Raw genomic sequence first — 14,973 nt, 5'->3', positions numbered from 1 at the left:
TTCTTTTTTCTTTTTCTCCTTTTCTGTTTTATTTTATTCTTGTCCTGTTACTTACGATCTGTCTTCATCTTATTTACCCTTATTGATTTTTTTTTTTTCCTGAGACCGTCTCGCTCTGTTGCCCAGGCTGGAGTGTAGTGGTGTGGTCTTGGCTCACTGCAGCCTCCGCCTCCTGGATTCAAGTGATTCTCCTGCCTCAGCCTCCTGAGTAGCTAGGACTCTAGGCATGCACCACCATGCCTGGCTAATTTTTGTATTTTTAGTAGAAACAGGGTTTCACCATGTTGGCCAGGATGGTGTCAATCTCCTGACCTCGTGATCCACCTGCCTCAGCCTCCCAAAGTGCTGGGCTTACAGGCGTGAGCCACCGTGTGCGGCCCCTACTCTTACTATTTTTTACACATAAAATAACTGCACTCTCTTCCAGCAAGATAGGTACCTTAGCAGACTCTCAGGTTCTATATATTTTTTTTACTTATACATACCTCATCTTGTAAACTTTGTCTATAATTTTTGTCTTTTCTAGGATACAGATTTTCCTCTTACTTTCATAGTTTTTCCAGGGCTGATTTCAGAAAAGATAATACAGATCATACTAGTTTGCCATCTTGACAGTAACTGGAAAGACTCAAGTTTTGTAGCAAATTAACAGCATTTATCTTGCTTTGAATTGCCCCACTTCAATCACAGGTAGTGAGTTGGTAACTTAATCAGTATTTTTTCCTCTAATAACAGGTAGAAAATGTGAAATTGCTGGATCGTTATGTGAGTAAGAAACCAGCTAACGGGATTCTTTATCTTACTGCAACCCACCTGATCTATGTGGAGGCTTCTGGTACAGCACGGAAAGAAACATGGGTATGTTCATGAGAAGAAATATTAAAGGGTCTTAAAGAGTTGTGCATACATGCTCTCTATACGGTGGTTTCTTGAAATTTCAAGTATAAATTTTAAATTACTATAAAACTTTTTCTTCAAAGGACCTGTGCTAATAATGTTGCTATGGCCTGAATTATAGGACTCCTCTTTCTTCAAGTTATTGACTGCAGTCATTGTAGTCATTTTATTCTACATGGGTATATTCCTGAGGTTTAGCTAAATTATTTTTAGGTAGAATAGTTTCTGCTCATTTCCTGAAATAAGTTTGTAAGCATCTTGAAGTAATTTAAAGCCTTGCTACCCATAAAATGTAGTTCAAGAACCAGCAGCATCTGTAGCATATGGGAACTTGATAAAAATGCAGAATCTCAAGCCAAAGATTTTGAATTTCTAAAAAGGGCTTAGGTGATGCTCATGCTAAGGCCTCATGGCCTTTACCTTGGGCATCAGTAATTTAGACCATCTCTCTGTCCTAAGACAGGATTTTACCTGAGTGTATATATTTGTGTGCTCACACACACACATTTGTATGTGTTTCTTTTTACACCTTTAAGGAATGTTTTGTAATTACTTCAGCACCCCAACATTACTTTATGCCTTCCCCATTCTAAAGATCATAATTTAATCTTAATTATTAGTTGGATTTATGATTAGACCTCTTCATTTATAAGAAGTGCAACATGTTTTTTATATATAGCATAGCTTAGTGATTAAAGCTTTAGAGCCAGTCTGCTCAGGTTGAAATTCCAGTTTCAATATTTACTACTTTTGTAACCTTGGGCAAGTTGTTTAACTTTTCTGTGTCCCGCTGCTTTCATCTGTAAAACAGAGATAAAATAATACCTTGAATTATTTTTAAAAAGTCAAGATAGAAGAATTACAAAGTGAATGTTTATAAGTGCTTACAACAATGCCTGGAACATGGTAAACACTATCATGTAAGTATAAAATAAATTGAATTGAGTATGCATATGAAAGAAGTATCTTAATACTTCCTTTTAAAAATGAACTTTCCCCATAGGAGATTGTATCTTGCTCCCTTTGGTGTGATGATAAGAATGCCAAAAGAGGAATGAGAACAGGGCTAGAATAAGCTCTGATACTAACTGGCTATGTAACCTTAGGCAATAGATTCTTCCTCTCTGGGCTTGTTTTTTCATTTGTAAAGTGAGCTGGTTAGATTATATAATTAGTAAGGAATCTTGGAATTCTATCAGGTTAGGAACCAATTCTTTAGTACTGTTCCATGAGCCTGTCTCCTATCTACCTACATTTATAGACAGTACACATGTCTCCAGATTTGTTCCTTTTGGGTATTATTTCAAACTCAGTGGACTGTATCTAGAAGGGAGAACTTACACTTATTTCTGTGTGTCAAAGGAGGCTTATTTACCCAATTAGGGAAGTTCTTCCTAGCCTTAGTCTGCCCTGCCTCCCTCCTACCCTTCCCAGTTTCACCACAATTGTTTGCCTGGGCCCTGATTTCAGTTATCAGTATCATACTACCCAAACACACTTTTTTGAGATTGAATAGATTAATTCCTATTACATTTTGTGATACCTCCAGAACTGTTATGGCATGACTTTAGTTTGACAAAACAATTAAGATGGAAATTAATCACGCCTGTAATCCCAGCACTTTGGGGGGCTAAGAAAGTAGGATTGTTTGAGGCCAGGAGTTTGAGACCAGCTTGGGCAACAAAGCGATACCTAGTCTCTACAAAAAAAATATTAAAAATTAGCCAGGCATGGTAACACACAACTGTAGTCCTAGCTTACTCAGGAGGCTGAGGCAGGAGGATCTCCTTTGAGCCCAGGAGGTTGAGGCTACAGTGAGTCACTATCAGGCCACTGCACTCAAGCTCAGGCAACAGAGTGAGACACTACCTTAAAAAAGCAACAAAAGCCAAAATAGACAAATGAGATCTAATTAAACTTAAGAGTTTCTGCACAGCAAAAGAAACAATCATTAGAGTGAATGGCCAACCAACAGAATGGGAAAGATTTTTTGCCATCTACCCATCTGACAAAGGGCTAATATCCAGACTCTACAAAGAACTAAAGCAGATTTACAAGAAAAAAACATCCATTCAAAAGTGGGCAAAGGATATGAACAGACACTTTTCAAAAGAAGACATTTATGAGGCCAAAAACATGAAAAAATGCTTATCATCACTGGTCATTAAAGAAATGTAAATCAAAACCACATTGAGATACCATCTCATGCCAGTTAGAATGGCGATCATTAAAAAGTATGGAGACAACAGATGCTGGAGAGGATGTGGAGAAATAGGAACACTTTTACACTGTTGATGGGAGTATAAATTAGTTCAATCATTGTGGAAGACAGTGTGGCGATTCTCCAAGGATCTAGAAATAGAACTACCATTTGACCCAGCAATCCCATTACCGGCTATATACCTAAAGGATTATAAATCATTCTATTATAAAGACACATGCACACATATGTTCATTGTGGCACTGTTTGCAATAGCAGACTTGGAACCAACCCAAATGCCCATCGATGATAGACTGGACAGAGAAAATGTGACACATATACACCATGGAATACTATGCAGCCGTAAAAAAGGATGAGTTCACGTCTTTTGTAGGGACATGGATGAATCTGGAAACTATCATTCTCACCAAAGTGACACAGGAACAGAAATGCAAACACTGCATGTTCTCTCACTCATAGTCAGATGTTGAACAATGAGAACACATGGGCACAAGGATGGGAACATCATACGCTGGGTTATGTTGGGGGGTGGGGGGCTGGGGGGGCACAGTGGGTGGTGGGGAGGTTGGGGAGGGATAACACTGGGAGAAATGCCTGATGTAGGTGATGGGGGATGGAGACAGCAAACCACCATGGTATGTATATACCTATGCAACAATCCTGCAAGATCTGCACATATACCCCAGAACTTAAAGTACAATAAAAAAAAAAAAAAAGAAAATTTATCCTAGGAATATGTGAATCATCTCCATATTTGCTCCATTCTTAGATGATAGATACCATTGAAAGATTTCATTGAAGAGGTGACTTTTCCAAATAAATTAGGGACTAGGGCATTGGGGTGATGGGAGAGCAGAAAAGGCACTGTTGATTGGAAGACCATTCCAGGCACAGGACAGGGAGTCTAGAGAATAGAAAGAGCACATCCAGGATCTATAGTTGCAGAAGCATCAGACAGGGATAGGAGAAGAACATAAGAAAATAAAATGCAAAACCATGATTCTATGGCTTTTTGAATCAATTAAGAGAGAATTACATTATTTGGACACATTTTCTTTGATCAGTTCCCTTTCCATGCATTTCTTTTTTTGCTGGCATCAGTATGAACAGGAGTAATCATCCTACATTCTTTGCTTTACTGTCACTAGAGTTTAAAATGTAGAGAAATAGTTCCTCCCTAACATTTCTAGTTAAATCCTTATTCCAGAACTAGAGATTTTACAATTCCCAGAGAAGAATCCTGGACTTATGGTTAGACTGCTGTGATTCAAATTCTGTTTGTGCTACTTCTTGGCTATATGATACCTAATGAGGAATTCACTTCTCAGAGCTTTGTTTTTTTCATTCCTGAAACATGATGATTATACATCAAATGGCTCTTCTTAAATAGCTAATGGTCATGGACTACTTCGTTTATAATAAAGCATAATACCAGCTATTAATAATTATCTTAATTAGTAATTTGATATAAGCAAAGAAGTTCCTACTTTCCTCTGTAACAATTATTTTGTGATTGTAAATTCCATCACAGCATGCCAGAAGTCATCTATTCTTAAGTGATCCAGCAAAGTTGTCCCACAAACTTGTTAATCTTGTATCCTTAAGGAGAGAGAAGTTTTCTGACACTGCAGTCTGCTTCTCATTACTTTACAACTATTATGCTCTATTTCTATTTGAGAGAACCCCAGTTGTATCTTACAAAGAATGATTGTAGGCTATAGATGTAGCCTACAGATCTGGTCATAATGTAATCATTACTGAGAGTCGGGAATACTGATAGTGATAGAGATATTGCACATCTGTATGTTTACACTCATTCTTTTATGTTTTTCAGATTGCACTCCATCACATTGCCACTGTGGAGAAGTTACCCATCACTAGTCTGGGCTGTCCCCTAACACTCCGCTGCAAGAACTTCCGGGTGGCCAATTTTGTCTTAGACTCTGACCTTGTGTGCCATGAGGTTTATATTTCACTACTCAAGCTTTCTCAGCCAGGTAGTTATGATAGCATTTTTATCTAAAACCATTTTAGTATTTTTCCAAAATGGCATAATGGAAAGATCAGGGCTATGGAGTTAGAGCAGGGTTTGGATCTGAGCTCTACCACTTACTAGCTCCATGATATTTGGGAAAGTTATAGAACCTCTGAACTCATTTTCTTTACCTGTAAAAGTAAGGAGAGTAAAAGCTCTCCAAGGGGGTTGTTTTGAGCCTTGAATACCTTCATGTATTAGTATATTGTAGATGTTTAATAGATATTTTCTTCTCTCTCCCTCCCTCCTTTTAAGTATCAACTTGTGAATTTTTCCTCAGTTCAGGAAGAAAGACTGCTTTGGAACAAAATTTGTTTCCTGTTTTCCTACAGGCTGTTTGACCCACAATTTCCACCCCTACTTTCAATTCCACCTAGAAGACTAAGACAGTTCATCAGAGTCCTCATTAATGTAGGACTTAATGCTTCCTCCAGCCTCACCCTTTAATTCCCCAGCCCACAACCTTAGGCTATTAACCATCAGCTTCCTCTGATTTTAGTCTTTGATTTTAATCAGGCTCTTATATTTTCTCTCCCATTTTTCCCCCTTTGCCCAGAATAATTCCTCAATATTTGCTGATTTTTATTGACAAAATTACCTGCTGGATGGCCCTATGAGACTCTGATAGGCTCCATTCATCTCCGGAGAAGTTGTTGCCACATAAATCGGTCAAATAAGTTATTTGATTGTATGCCATATCTTGTGAAGGGAGGAAGCAGCACTGACAGAGAAAAGAGAGGAAGTGGCCATTTGTAAGTCAGAAGTTGCTGTTGGCCTGACAAGTAGAATACAAAAACATTGTTAAAGTTGTGCAACATGTTACAATAAGCAGTACTATTGGGACATGGGGGCCCAGTTAAAATCTTTTGGTAAAGACTCCTTCCCTAACATGTGAAACCCTGAAGCCTGAGTTCAGTCAAGTATCCAGCATTCTTTTTTATAGGAAGCCAGGCAGAAAGATCCCATTTTGTGTTGATACCACAAAAAATTAAAACTTTTTTTTTAAAAAGAAGAACCCAAACAATACTCCAGGTTTTAATTCCTTACATAAAGGCAAACTTGCACACACCGCAGTCCTTTTCTGGGACTGTCTGACAAAACATTCCCTTTTGGAAAAGGAAATCTAGCCTTTATTTGCATTGTTTGATGATCTTTAGGTTTCACTCATCATTTTGTTCCCCACGCCTATCTCTCTTCTCCAGCATTACCTGAAGATCTTTATGCTTTTTCTTACAATCCCAAATTCTCGAAAGAGATGAGGGAAAGTGGATGGAGACTGATTGACCCAATATCAGACTTTGGGCGTATGGGAATACCCAACAGATACTGGACTATAACAGATGCCAACAGAAACTATGAGGTAATTTTGTCCTTGTTGCTTTCCTTTTGGTGCATTTAATTAAAATGGCAGAATATCAGAAAACAAGATTTTGAAAAAAGAGAACTCACTCATAATCTCTTTCTCCTTTTCATTCAACATTCAGCCATTCAACAAACATTTATTTTTATTTATTTATTTATTTTCTTAATTTTTTTTTATTGCATTTTATGTTTTGGGGTACATGTCAAGGACATGCAAGATTGTTGTAAAGGTACACACATGGCAGTGTGATTTGCTGCCTTCCTCCCCATCACCTGTATCTGGCATTTCTCCCCATGCTATCTCTCCCCACCTCCCCGCCCCCCATCCCTCCCCCATTTCTCCCCCAACAGACCCCAGCGTGTAGTGCTCCCCTCCCTGTGTCCACATGTTCTCATTGTTCAACACCCACCTATGAGTGAGAATATACGGTGTTTGATTTTCTGCTCTTGTGTCAGTTTGCTGAGAATGATGGTTTCCAGGTTCATCCATGTCCCTACAAAGGACATGAACTCATTGTTTTTGATGGCTGCATAATATTCCATGGTGTATATGTACCATATTTTCCCTGTCCAGTCTATCATCGATGGGCATTTGGATTGGTTCCAGGTCTTTGCTATTGTAGACAGTGCTGCTATGAACATTCATGTGCATGTGTCCTTATAGTAGAATGATTTATAATCCTTTGGATATATACCCAGTAATGGGATTGCTGGGTCAAATGGAATTTCTAAGTCCTTAGGGAATTGCCACACTGTCTTCCACAATGGTTGAACTAATTTGCACTCCCACCAACAGTGTAAAAGTGTTCCTGTTTCTCCACATCCTCTCCAGCATCTGTTGTCTCCAGATTTTTTAATGATCGCCGTTTGAACTGGCATGAGATGGTATCTCAATATAGTTTTGATTTGCATTTCTTTAATGACCAGTGATGATGAGCATTTTTTCATGTGTTTGTTGGCCTCCTGTATATCTTCTTTTGTAAAGTGTCTGTTCATATCCTTCGCCCACTTTTGAATGGGCTTGTTTCAACAAACATTTATTGAGTATCTACTGTGCAGTAGGCACTGAGTAAGAGATTTCATGGCCTAAAGCATAGGGTTCTATGGAAGCATAAGTGCAGGACACGAAAATCAGTCTAGGAAGCCAGAAACAGCCTGATGCTTTGGAGAATAGCCTTGTGAAGACTAATTTACTTTTAGAATTTTAAAAATTTTTAATTATTATGAATACATAATAGTTGTACATATTTATAGGGTACATGTAATATTTTTATACAAGCATACAATATGTAATGATCAGATCAAGGTAATTGAGGTATTCATCACCACAAGCATTTATCATTTGTGTTAGGAGCATTCCAATTCCATTTTCAGATATTTTTTTATTATTATTTCTAGTCATCCTGTTGTACTACTGATTACTAGATCTTATTCCAGTTATCTAACTGTATTTTTGTACCGGTTGAGGATCTTCTCTTTAACCCCCAACTCTACTACCATTACCAACCTTTGGTAACCATCATTCTGCTGTCTCTATGAGTTCTTTTTTTTTTTTTTTTAGCTCGTACAACATTTGAGTGAGATTATGCAATATTTGTCTTTCTATGCTTTGCTTATTTCACTTAATATAATGTCCTCCAGTTCCATCCATGTTGTTCCAAATGACAGGATTACATTTTTTTATGTATGAATAATATTCCATTGTGCATATAGACCACATTTTCCTTTTCTTTCCTTTTTGTTTTTTTGAGACAAGGCCTTACTCTGTTGCCCAGGGTAGAGTGTAGTAGCATGATCACAACTCACTATAGCCTCAATCTCCTGGGCTCAAGTGGTCTTCCCATCTCAGCCTCTCATATAGATGGGAGCAACAAGCACCCACCACCATGCCTGGTGAATTTGTTTCATTTTTTATAGAGATGGTGGTCTTGAACTCCCAGGCTCAAGCAGTCCTCCCTCCTTGGCCTCTCAAAGTGCTGAGATTATAGGAATGAGCTACTACTCCCAGTCAATAGTGGCTGTACTAATTTACATTCCTACCAATTGTGTATGAAAATTCCCTTTTCTCCACAACCTCACTAAGTATCCATTATTGCCTTTTTGATAAAAGCCATTTAACAGGTGAGATGATATCTCATTGTAGTTTTGGTTTGCATCTCCCTGATGATTATTGATGTTGAGCATTTTTTCATATACTTGTTGGTGTTCTTTTGAGAACTATCTATTTAGATCTTTTGTCTATATTTAATTGAATTATTTGTTTTTATTCTATTGAGTTCCTTGGGCTCCTTATATTTTCTGGTTGTTAATCCGTTGTCAGATGGGTAATCTGCAGATACTTTCTCCTATTCTGTAGGTTGTCTTTTCACATTGTTGGTTGTTTCCTGTGCCATGGAGAGTTTTAGCTCAGTGTTATCCCATTTGTCCATTTTTTTTCTTTGTTTGGTTACATGTGCTTTTGAGGTCTTACTTGAGAAGTCTTTGCCCAGACCAACATCCTGAAGTGTTTCTCTATTGTTTCTTCTGCATATGGATGTCCAATTTTCCCAGAACCATTTATTGAAGAGAGTCCTTACCCCAAATATTTGTTCTTGGTGCCTTTGTTGAAAATGACTGAACTGTAAATGTATGGATTATTTTTGAGTTTCTCTCCTAATTTATACAGGAGGAGAAGGAAAGAGTTCAGGAAGTGAGGGCTTATCATGAAGACAGTTGAGAGCCGCAAGAGTATTTACACTTGGAAGTAACATATGTATATTTGTATTTTAGAAAGATAACTGTTACTGGTGCGGAGAATTTGTTTGCTGGAGCTAAAAATGCAGGCAAATGATATGTGAAGTTATGAGAACCTGAACTAAGGTAATGGCTGCAAATGGAGAGAAGGAGATGGTTTTAAAATATATTTAGGTGGTAGAGTTGAAAGCAGCTGGTGACAAATCAAATGTGCCTAGAAAATTAGAGGAGTTTACTATGCATCCCAGCTTTCCTGGTTTCTGGCATTGATGACCAATGAGTAGTAGTGATGTTGACAAAGATAAGGACCACAAGAAGAGGGACAGATGGTATCTTCAATTTTACATTTGACTTCAAAGTGATTAAACAGGTAACAAGAATTTGATTTCAAGCATTTGGGTCTGGATCTCAAGAAAGAGCTTTGGGCCAAATGTGGACCTCTAAGAATGTGTTAGAGGTTCCAAAGACTATTCCTCAGGTTTTGTGATTTACTAGGAAAATTCATAGGACTCAGCGTATAGTCATACTTATGATTATGATTTATTATAGTGAAAGGATATAAAGCAAAAATCAGCAAAGGGAAAAGGTTCAGGGGACAAAGTCGAGAAAACCAGGAACAAGCTTCCAGAGTCCTCTCTTAGTAGGACACACTGAATTCCTTCAGCAACAAATTGTAACAACACTTATGAAATGTTGTCTACCAGGAAGCTCATTAGAGACAAAGTGCTCAGGGCTGCTACTGGGGCCTGCCCACATAGGCACATTCTGCCTAGTATATGCCAGAATTCCAGATCCCCAGAAGGAAAGCAGGTACGCAGGATAAGCCACATTGTTTGCACAAACAGTTTAAGCACAATCCAAGTAGGCCATTCTAAGGGTAGTGTGATGGTTAATATTGTCAACTTGATTGGACTGAAGTATTGTTTCTGGGTAGGAGATTAACATTTGAGTCAGTGGACTGGTAGAGGCAGACCCACCCTTAATCTGGGTGGACACCATTCCCTTGGCTGCCAGCGCAGCTGGAAAAAGCAAGCAGAAGAAAGTGGAATGAGCAGACTTGCTGAATCTTCCAATCTTCATCTTTCTCCCGTGCTAAATGCTTCCTGCCCTCGAACATCAGACTTCAAGTACTTCGGCTTTTGGATTCTTGGACTTATACTAGTTAGTGATTTGCCAGGGGCTCTTGGGCCTTCGGCCACAAACTGAAGGCTTCACTATCGGCTTCCTTACTTTTGAGGTTTTGGGACTCCAACTGATCCACTGTTGTCTTTCTTACTCCTCAACTTGCAGATGGCCTATCGTGGGACTTTACCTTGTGATCGTGTGAGTCAATTCTCTTTAATAAACTCCCTTTCATATATAAATATATCCTAGTTGTCCTGTCCCTCTAAAGAACCCTGACTAATACAGGTAGCCATCAGCCTGCTATGATAATTTTTCTGCAGAGAGAGTCATTGGTGTTTAAGTGATATTACTGAATTGTTGATCTTTATTTCCAGCTTTTTTACTATCATAGTAAGACTGTGATTGCAATGACTTTCTGATAACATAGCTTTGAATGTCTACTAGATATGGGACTTGATGAGCTGTGACTTTGCAGTGTCATCTGTGAGGTGGCTTGTTAGGGTCATGTTAGAGAGGAATGAGTAGAGATTGGGGGTAATATCTGTCCACCTCAAATGTGTGTCTGAGTCTTCCAAATAAGGTCTAAAATATTCTTGGTCTTTTTGATGTATATAACCTTCTGAGCTCAATTGGGAGCTCCATTTATTTTTCCTTGTATGGCTGTCTTCTCCAAAGTTTAAGTCCAGGTAAAGGGTATGGGTAGAAAACATTTTCTATGTTTTTGCATTTTGGGGACATTGACTTTAATGAGTTACATAGAGCATTCTTGATCTGAACTACCTTTAACTTTTTTTTTTTTTGCCTGTTCAGTTTATATTTGTTTCATCTGTTGTTAAATGTTTGGGGGTGTTCTTTACTTAGGGGAGTGATTAGAATTAATTTTGCAATATCAGGTCTGTGGTGTTATAATATTTTATCAATGTCTCTTTGGAAATATGTATTTTGGTAATTACTAAAATCTGATAAACTTGAGAAAATATGTCAGTCTTTTCGTAGAGTTAAGTTACACCTAAAATGTCAATGCCACTCGCAGACTAGTATTTTAAGGGCCCTCCAGATATGAATACTAGGAACCTAGTGTGCAGTTTATGATAGAATATATCATATTTCCTCCTCCTCCACCTGTCTGCCTCATATTTAAGTCTGTTCATATTAATTTACTTATTTACAGTCTATATTGTTTGCTCCAATAGGCACATGTAGGAATTTCAAGATGGGGTTGTATGTGTGTTTCTGGCTATGATTTTAGTTATTCTAATTCTAAAAGTACATTCATTTTATTCTTGTATGTCTCAATCCCTTCCTTTCTAGAAAATAATAACATACTTGGAAAAACTTTTATAACAAGGATATTTTCATTTCTATTTCTGAGGAATAGATGATTAAATATCAGCTAGCTAACACTTTAGTGATTGCTGATTCCAGCCTGTTGCTAGCAAGTGAAAAATGTATATATGTATAAAATGTAAAATATATCTATAATGTAAAAAAAAAATATATATATATATATATATATATATATATATATATATATATATATATATTGTGCTTATTTTCTTTTAGATATGTAGCACCTACCCTCGTGAAATAGTGGTTCCTAAATCTGTTACCTTGGGAACGGTGGTTGGAAGTTCAAAATTCAGAAGTAAAGAACGTGTCCCTGTGCTCTCCTACCTCTGCAAAGAGAACAGTGTAAGTTAAGCAGATTTCTCTAAGGAAATTAAAGTTGGCTCTGGAAGACCTGTTTTAAGTCTCATGCTGCCACTTAGTGGCTGTGTGACCTCAAGTTATTTAACTTCTCTGGACTTTTGTACTTCTGAAAGTTTTTGAGAGGATCTCAGGAGGGAATAATATATGTGTACCTTGTAAATTGCAAAATGTTATGCAGGTGTTAAGTGGTATTTTAGTTTGTTCATTTGTTTTTCTTTTCTGTGGGTTACAGCTTGGTGGGAAGCTGTAAAATGAAAGGAAATTAGTTGTATGGCAGGAGTTTTCTGTGACTGTGGCTGGCCTCCCAGTAGAATACAGATATCCTTGATACTTTCTTACTGCCTTTCATATAATTTCAGATAGTAATAAGAAAGCACTTGACATAAGTAAGGGGATTCTGTTACCTATTGCAATCACTCTGAGATCTGGGGTTAGACAAATAGTCAAGTTGTCAGGTTGGCAGCAATTCAAATGCTAAAGAGTATAGTAATGCAATTGGGTGTCATACTATTGAAATGAGTAGACCCCTTAAAAACCACATCAAAGTGTATTAACTAATCATTACCAGACATGCGTGTTAAATAGACACCTTGTTTTTGTGTTAAAATGGCTTCAGAGAAACCAGCCTTCTGATTTGGCATTAACTCCTGAAACTAGTGAACCCTTTTCTCTTAAGGCACTATAGATCTTTGCTGTATCTTGAATTCTGCTGCCTCTGCAAGCTTATGGTTTATGTGGACAATATTACTGGGACTGTAAAAAGTGAAGCAGTTTCAGAAAAATAACTAGCCCATTATGTATTGAGAATAGAATTTCATTAAGGAAATGTTCAACATGTGATTTTTTTTTTTTTTTTTTTTTGTAGTCTGATTTGCCAGGATTGGGTTGGAAATTAGAGCCACATGCCCGGGGTAGGCAGGAGTTTAAGCCCAATGTCAGTGGAGAATGGCTTTAGAGCCCCATTTCTGTTTGCTTTGGACAATATCTTAAGTTGGCTCATCCTTTCCCTCAACTCATGCAGCCTGGCTAGGGTGAAGGAAGATTTTTGACCTTTTGTGAATGTAATCACTCAACTGACACACCTTTTCCTTACAGGCTGCCATTTGCCGCTGTAGCCAGCCTCTCTCTGGATTTTACACTCGCTGTGTAGATGATGAGCTCTTGTTGGAGGCCATTAACCAAACGAACCCAGGGAGCCAGTTTATGTATGTTGTAGACACAAGACCAAAGGTATCTATCTCTCAGTGACTTCTTTGATATTTCTACCTCTTGCAGTCAGTGTTATTGGGAAAGTTAGGTTTGTGTATGTGTTTATTACATCAGATAATGTAAAATTATTTGAGGAAGCCATTTGGAGCTCCTTTTATAAGGTTGCCACTGTCAAGTGAGGTTGTGAGAGGGTATTTCAAACAACCTGGCTTTGCCACCTCAGTGTGACATCCTGCATAGAAGGCTCATTAACATCCCTCATTTTTTTTTTTTTTTTTTTAATCAAGTCTGTTCCTTAACTAGAATTTAAAGTATTCCCATTCTGTGGTCTAAAAACTTACTACTGCCAACATGTTTTTTTTTTTTCCTCTAAATGTGTTAGGTCACAGTAAGTTTATAATACTTGGGTTCTCCCAAAGCAGCAGGGTTCACAAATTTTACTGCCGTACCATTAACAAAAAATCTTTAGCTCATGTGGCAGTTAATTCATTTTTAGCATGTAGCACTGTTAGCTGATAATTTTTTTTTCCAGTTTAGTACAGTGCAGTTTAAATCTTGGTTTCAGAGAACAAAAAAAGACCAAGTTCTTAAATTTGCTGTGGATTTTGGCAGTGGACATGGATAGACCTAGTGAAATCCTTTGATCTTTCCAAGAGTCTAATACTGCATGATTTGTTGCAGTGTGTTTTCTCAGGCTTTGTCTCTTTCAAATGTGAATGTTGCTGAACAGAGTGTCATCATATAAACCTAAGTATCAGCTTAAACTCCTCTCTACATTAATTCCTTAACCTTCAATGTTTTGTCCAGCTTTATAAGGGCTATAGAAGAATTCAGTGTGTCCCACAAAGGAAGTAAAGGATCCATTCCATATTCTTAAATATTATTCTTTTTACCAACAGCCCCAGAAAGAAATAATTTTGCTTATAATTTGTTACGCAAAGTATGGCTGACTAAAAGGCTTCATTGCTGATTCCATTGATTACTACATTAGTGATTTTCATCTAAGCCTAAGCCAGATGGTTGTGACTTAAGAATTGAGCAGTTGGATATACATGAAATCAGATAGTTCTCTTAGACAGCTTTCTGCCCCATCTTTGTGATCCCTCAGTGACTGTTCTCCAGAGCTACCTAGGACTGACTAGGCTCAGGAGAGGAAATAATTTCTCTTTCTGCTCAGGTACCATCCTTCAGTTTTTCAGAAGCTTGCTGTCTTGCTTCAACCATAACTGCCTCTGACATTCTGCGATTGGAAAGAGTTTAATTGAGTCTGTATCTTTAAAGATTAAATAATCTTAAAATAGTAAAGAGAAATACACCAAACTTTTGAAAAAGCAAGAGTTGGTACCTTTTGTTCAAATCCAACACCAAAAAGCCCCTTTTAACAGGTTCCATTTTCCTCTCTCCAATTTGAGCATATTAAGATGGGCCTAGAAATATCTGGCAGTCCCCCTCTTCTGGATAGCTAGATATGTACTTTTAGTAGGAACTATATTATACTGGCAAAATTTTGTTCTAGGAGTCAGTCAAATCTATGGTCAAATGCTGCTTTCAGCCCTTATCCATATCATCTTGGGCAAATTGGTTCAACTCTCTGAGCCTGTTTTCTTATGGGGATAATAATAGTACCCACTTTGAGGGGCTGTAATGAGGATTGAGATAATGTATGTAAAGGATTTAGCAC

General features: G+C 37.7%; 1 protein-coding gene across 2 annotated transcripts in view; it reads left to right on the top strand.

Annotated features, from left to right (window-relative positions):
- Window positions 1–14,973, top strand: part of MTMR8 (myotubularin related protein 8) — a 129,706-nt gene that overhangs the window by 31,021 nt on the left and 83,712 nt on the right. The window contains exons 2-6 of one of the 2 annotated variants that reach the window (XM_003940951.4): window positions 736–858; window positions 4,953–5,115; window positions 6,356–6,513; window positions 11,937–12,065; window positions 13,179–13,313. In XM_003940951.4, coding sequence (XP_003941000.1) covers window positions 736–858; window positions 4,953–5,115; window positions 6,356–6,513; window positions 11,937–12,065; window positions 13,179–13,313 — 708 coding nt within the window. The remainder of the gene's footprint in view (window positions 1–735; window positions 859–4,952; window positions 5,116–6,355; window positions 6,514–11,936; window positions 12,066–13,178; window positions 13,314–14,973) is intronic. The other variant, XM_074391870.1, reaches the window with a different exon arrangement.

This window comes from Saimiri boliviensis, chromosome X, assembly GCF_048565385.1.
Source record: "Saimiri boliviensis isolate mSaiBol1 chromosome X, mSaiBol1.pri, whole genome shotgun sequence".
Taxonomy (NCBI): domain Eukaryota; kingdom Metazoa; phylum Chordata; class Mammalia; order Primates; family Cebidae; genus Saimiri; species Saimiri boliviensis.
This window is presented reverse-complemented; position numbering and strand designations above follow the sequence as displayed.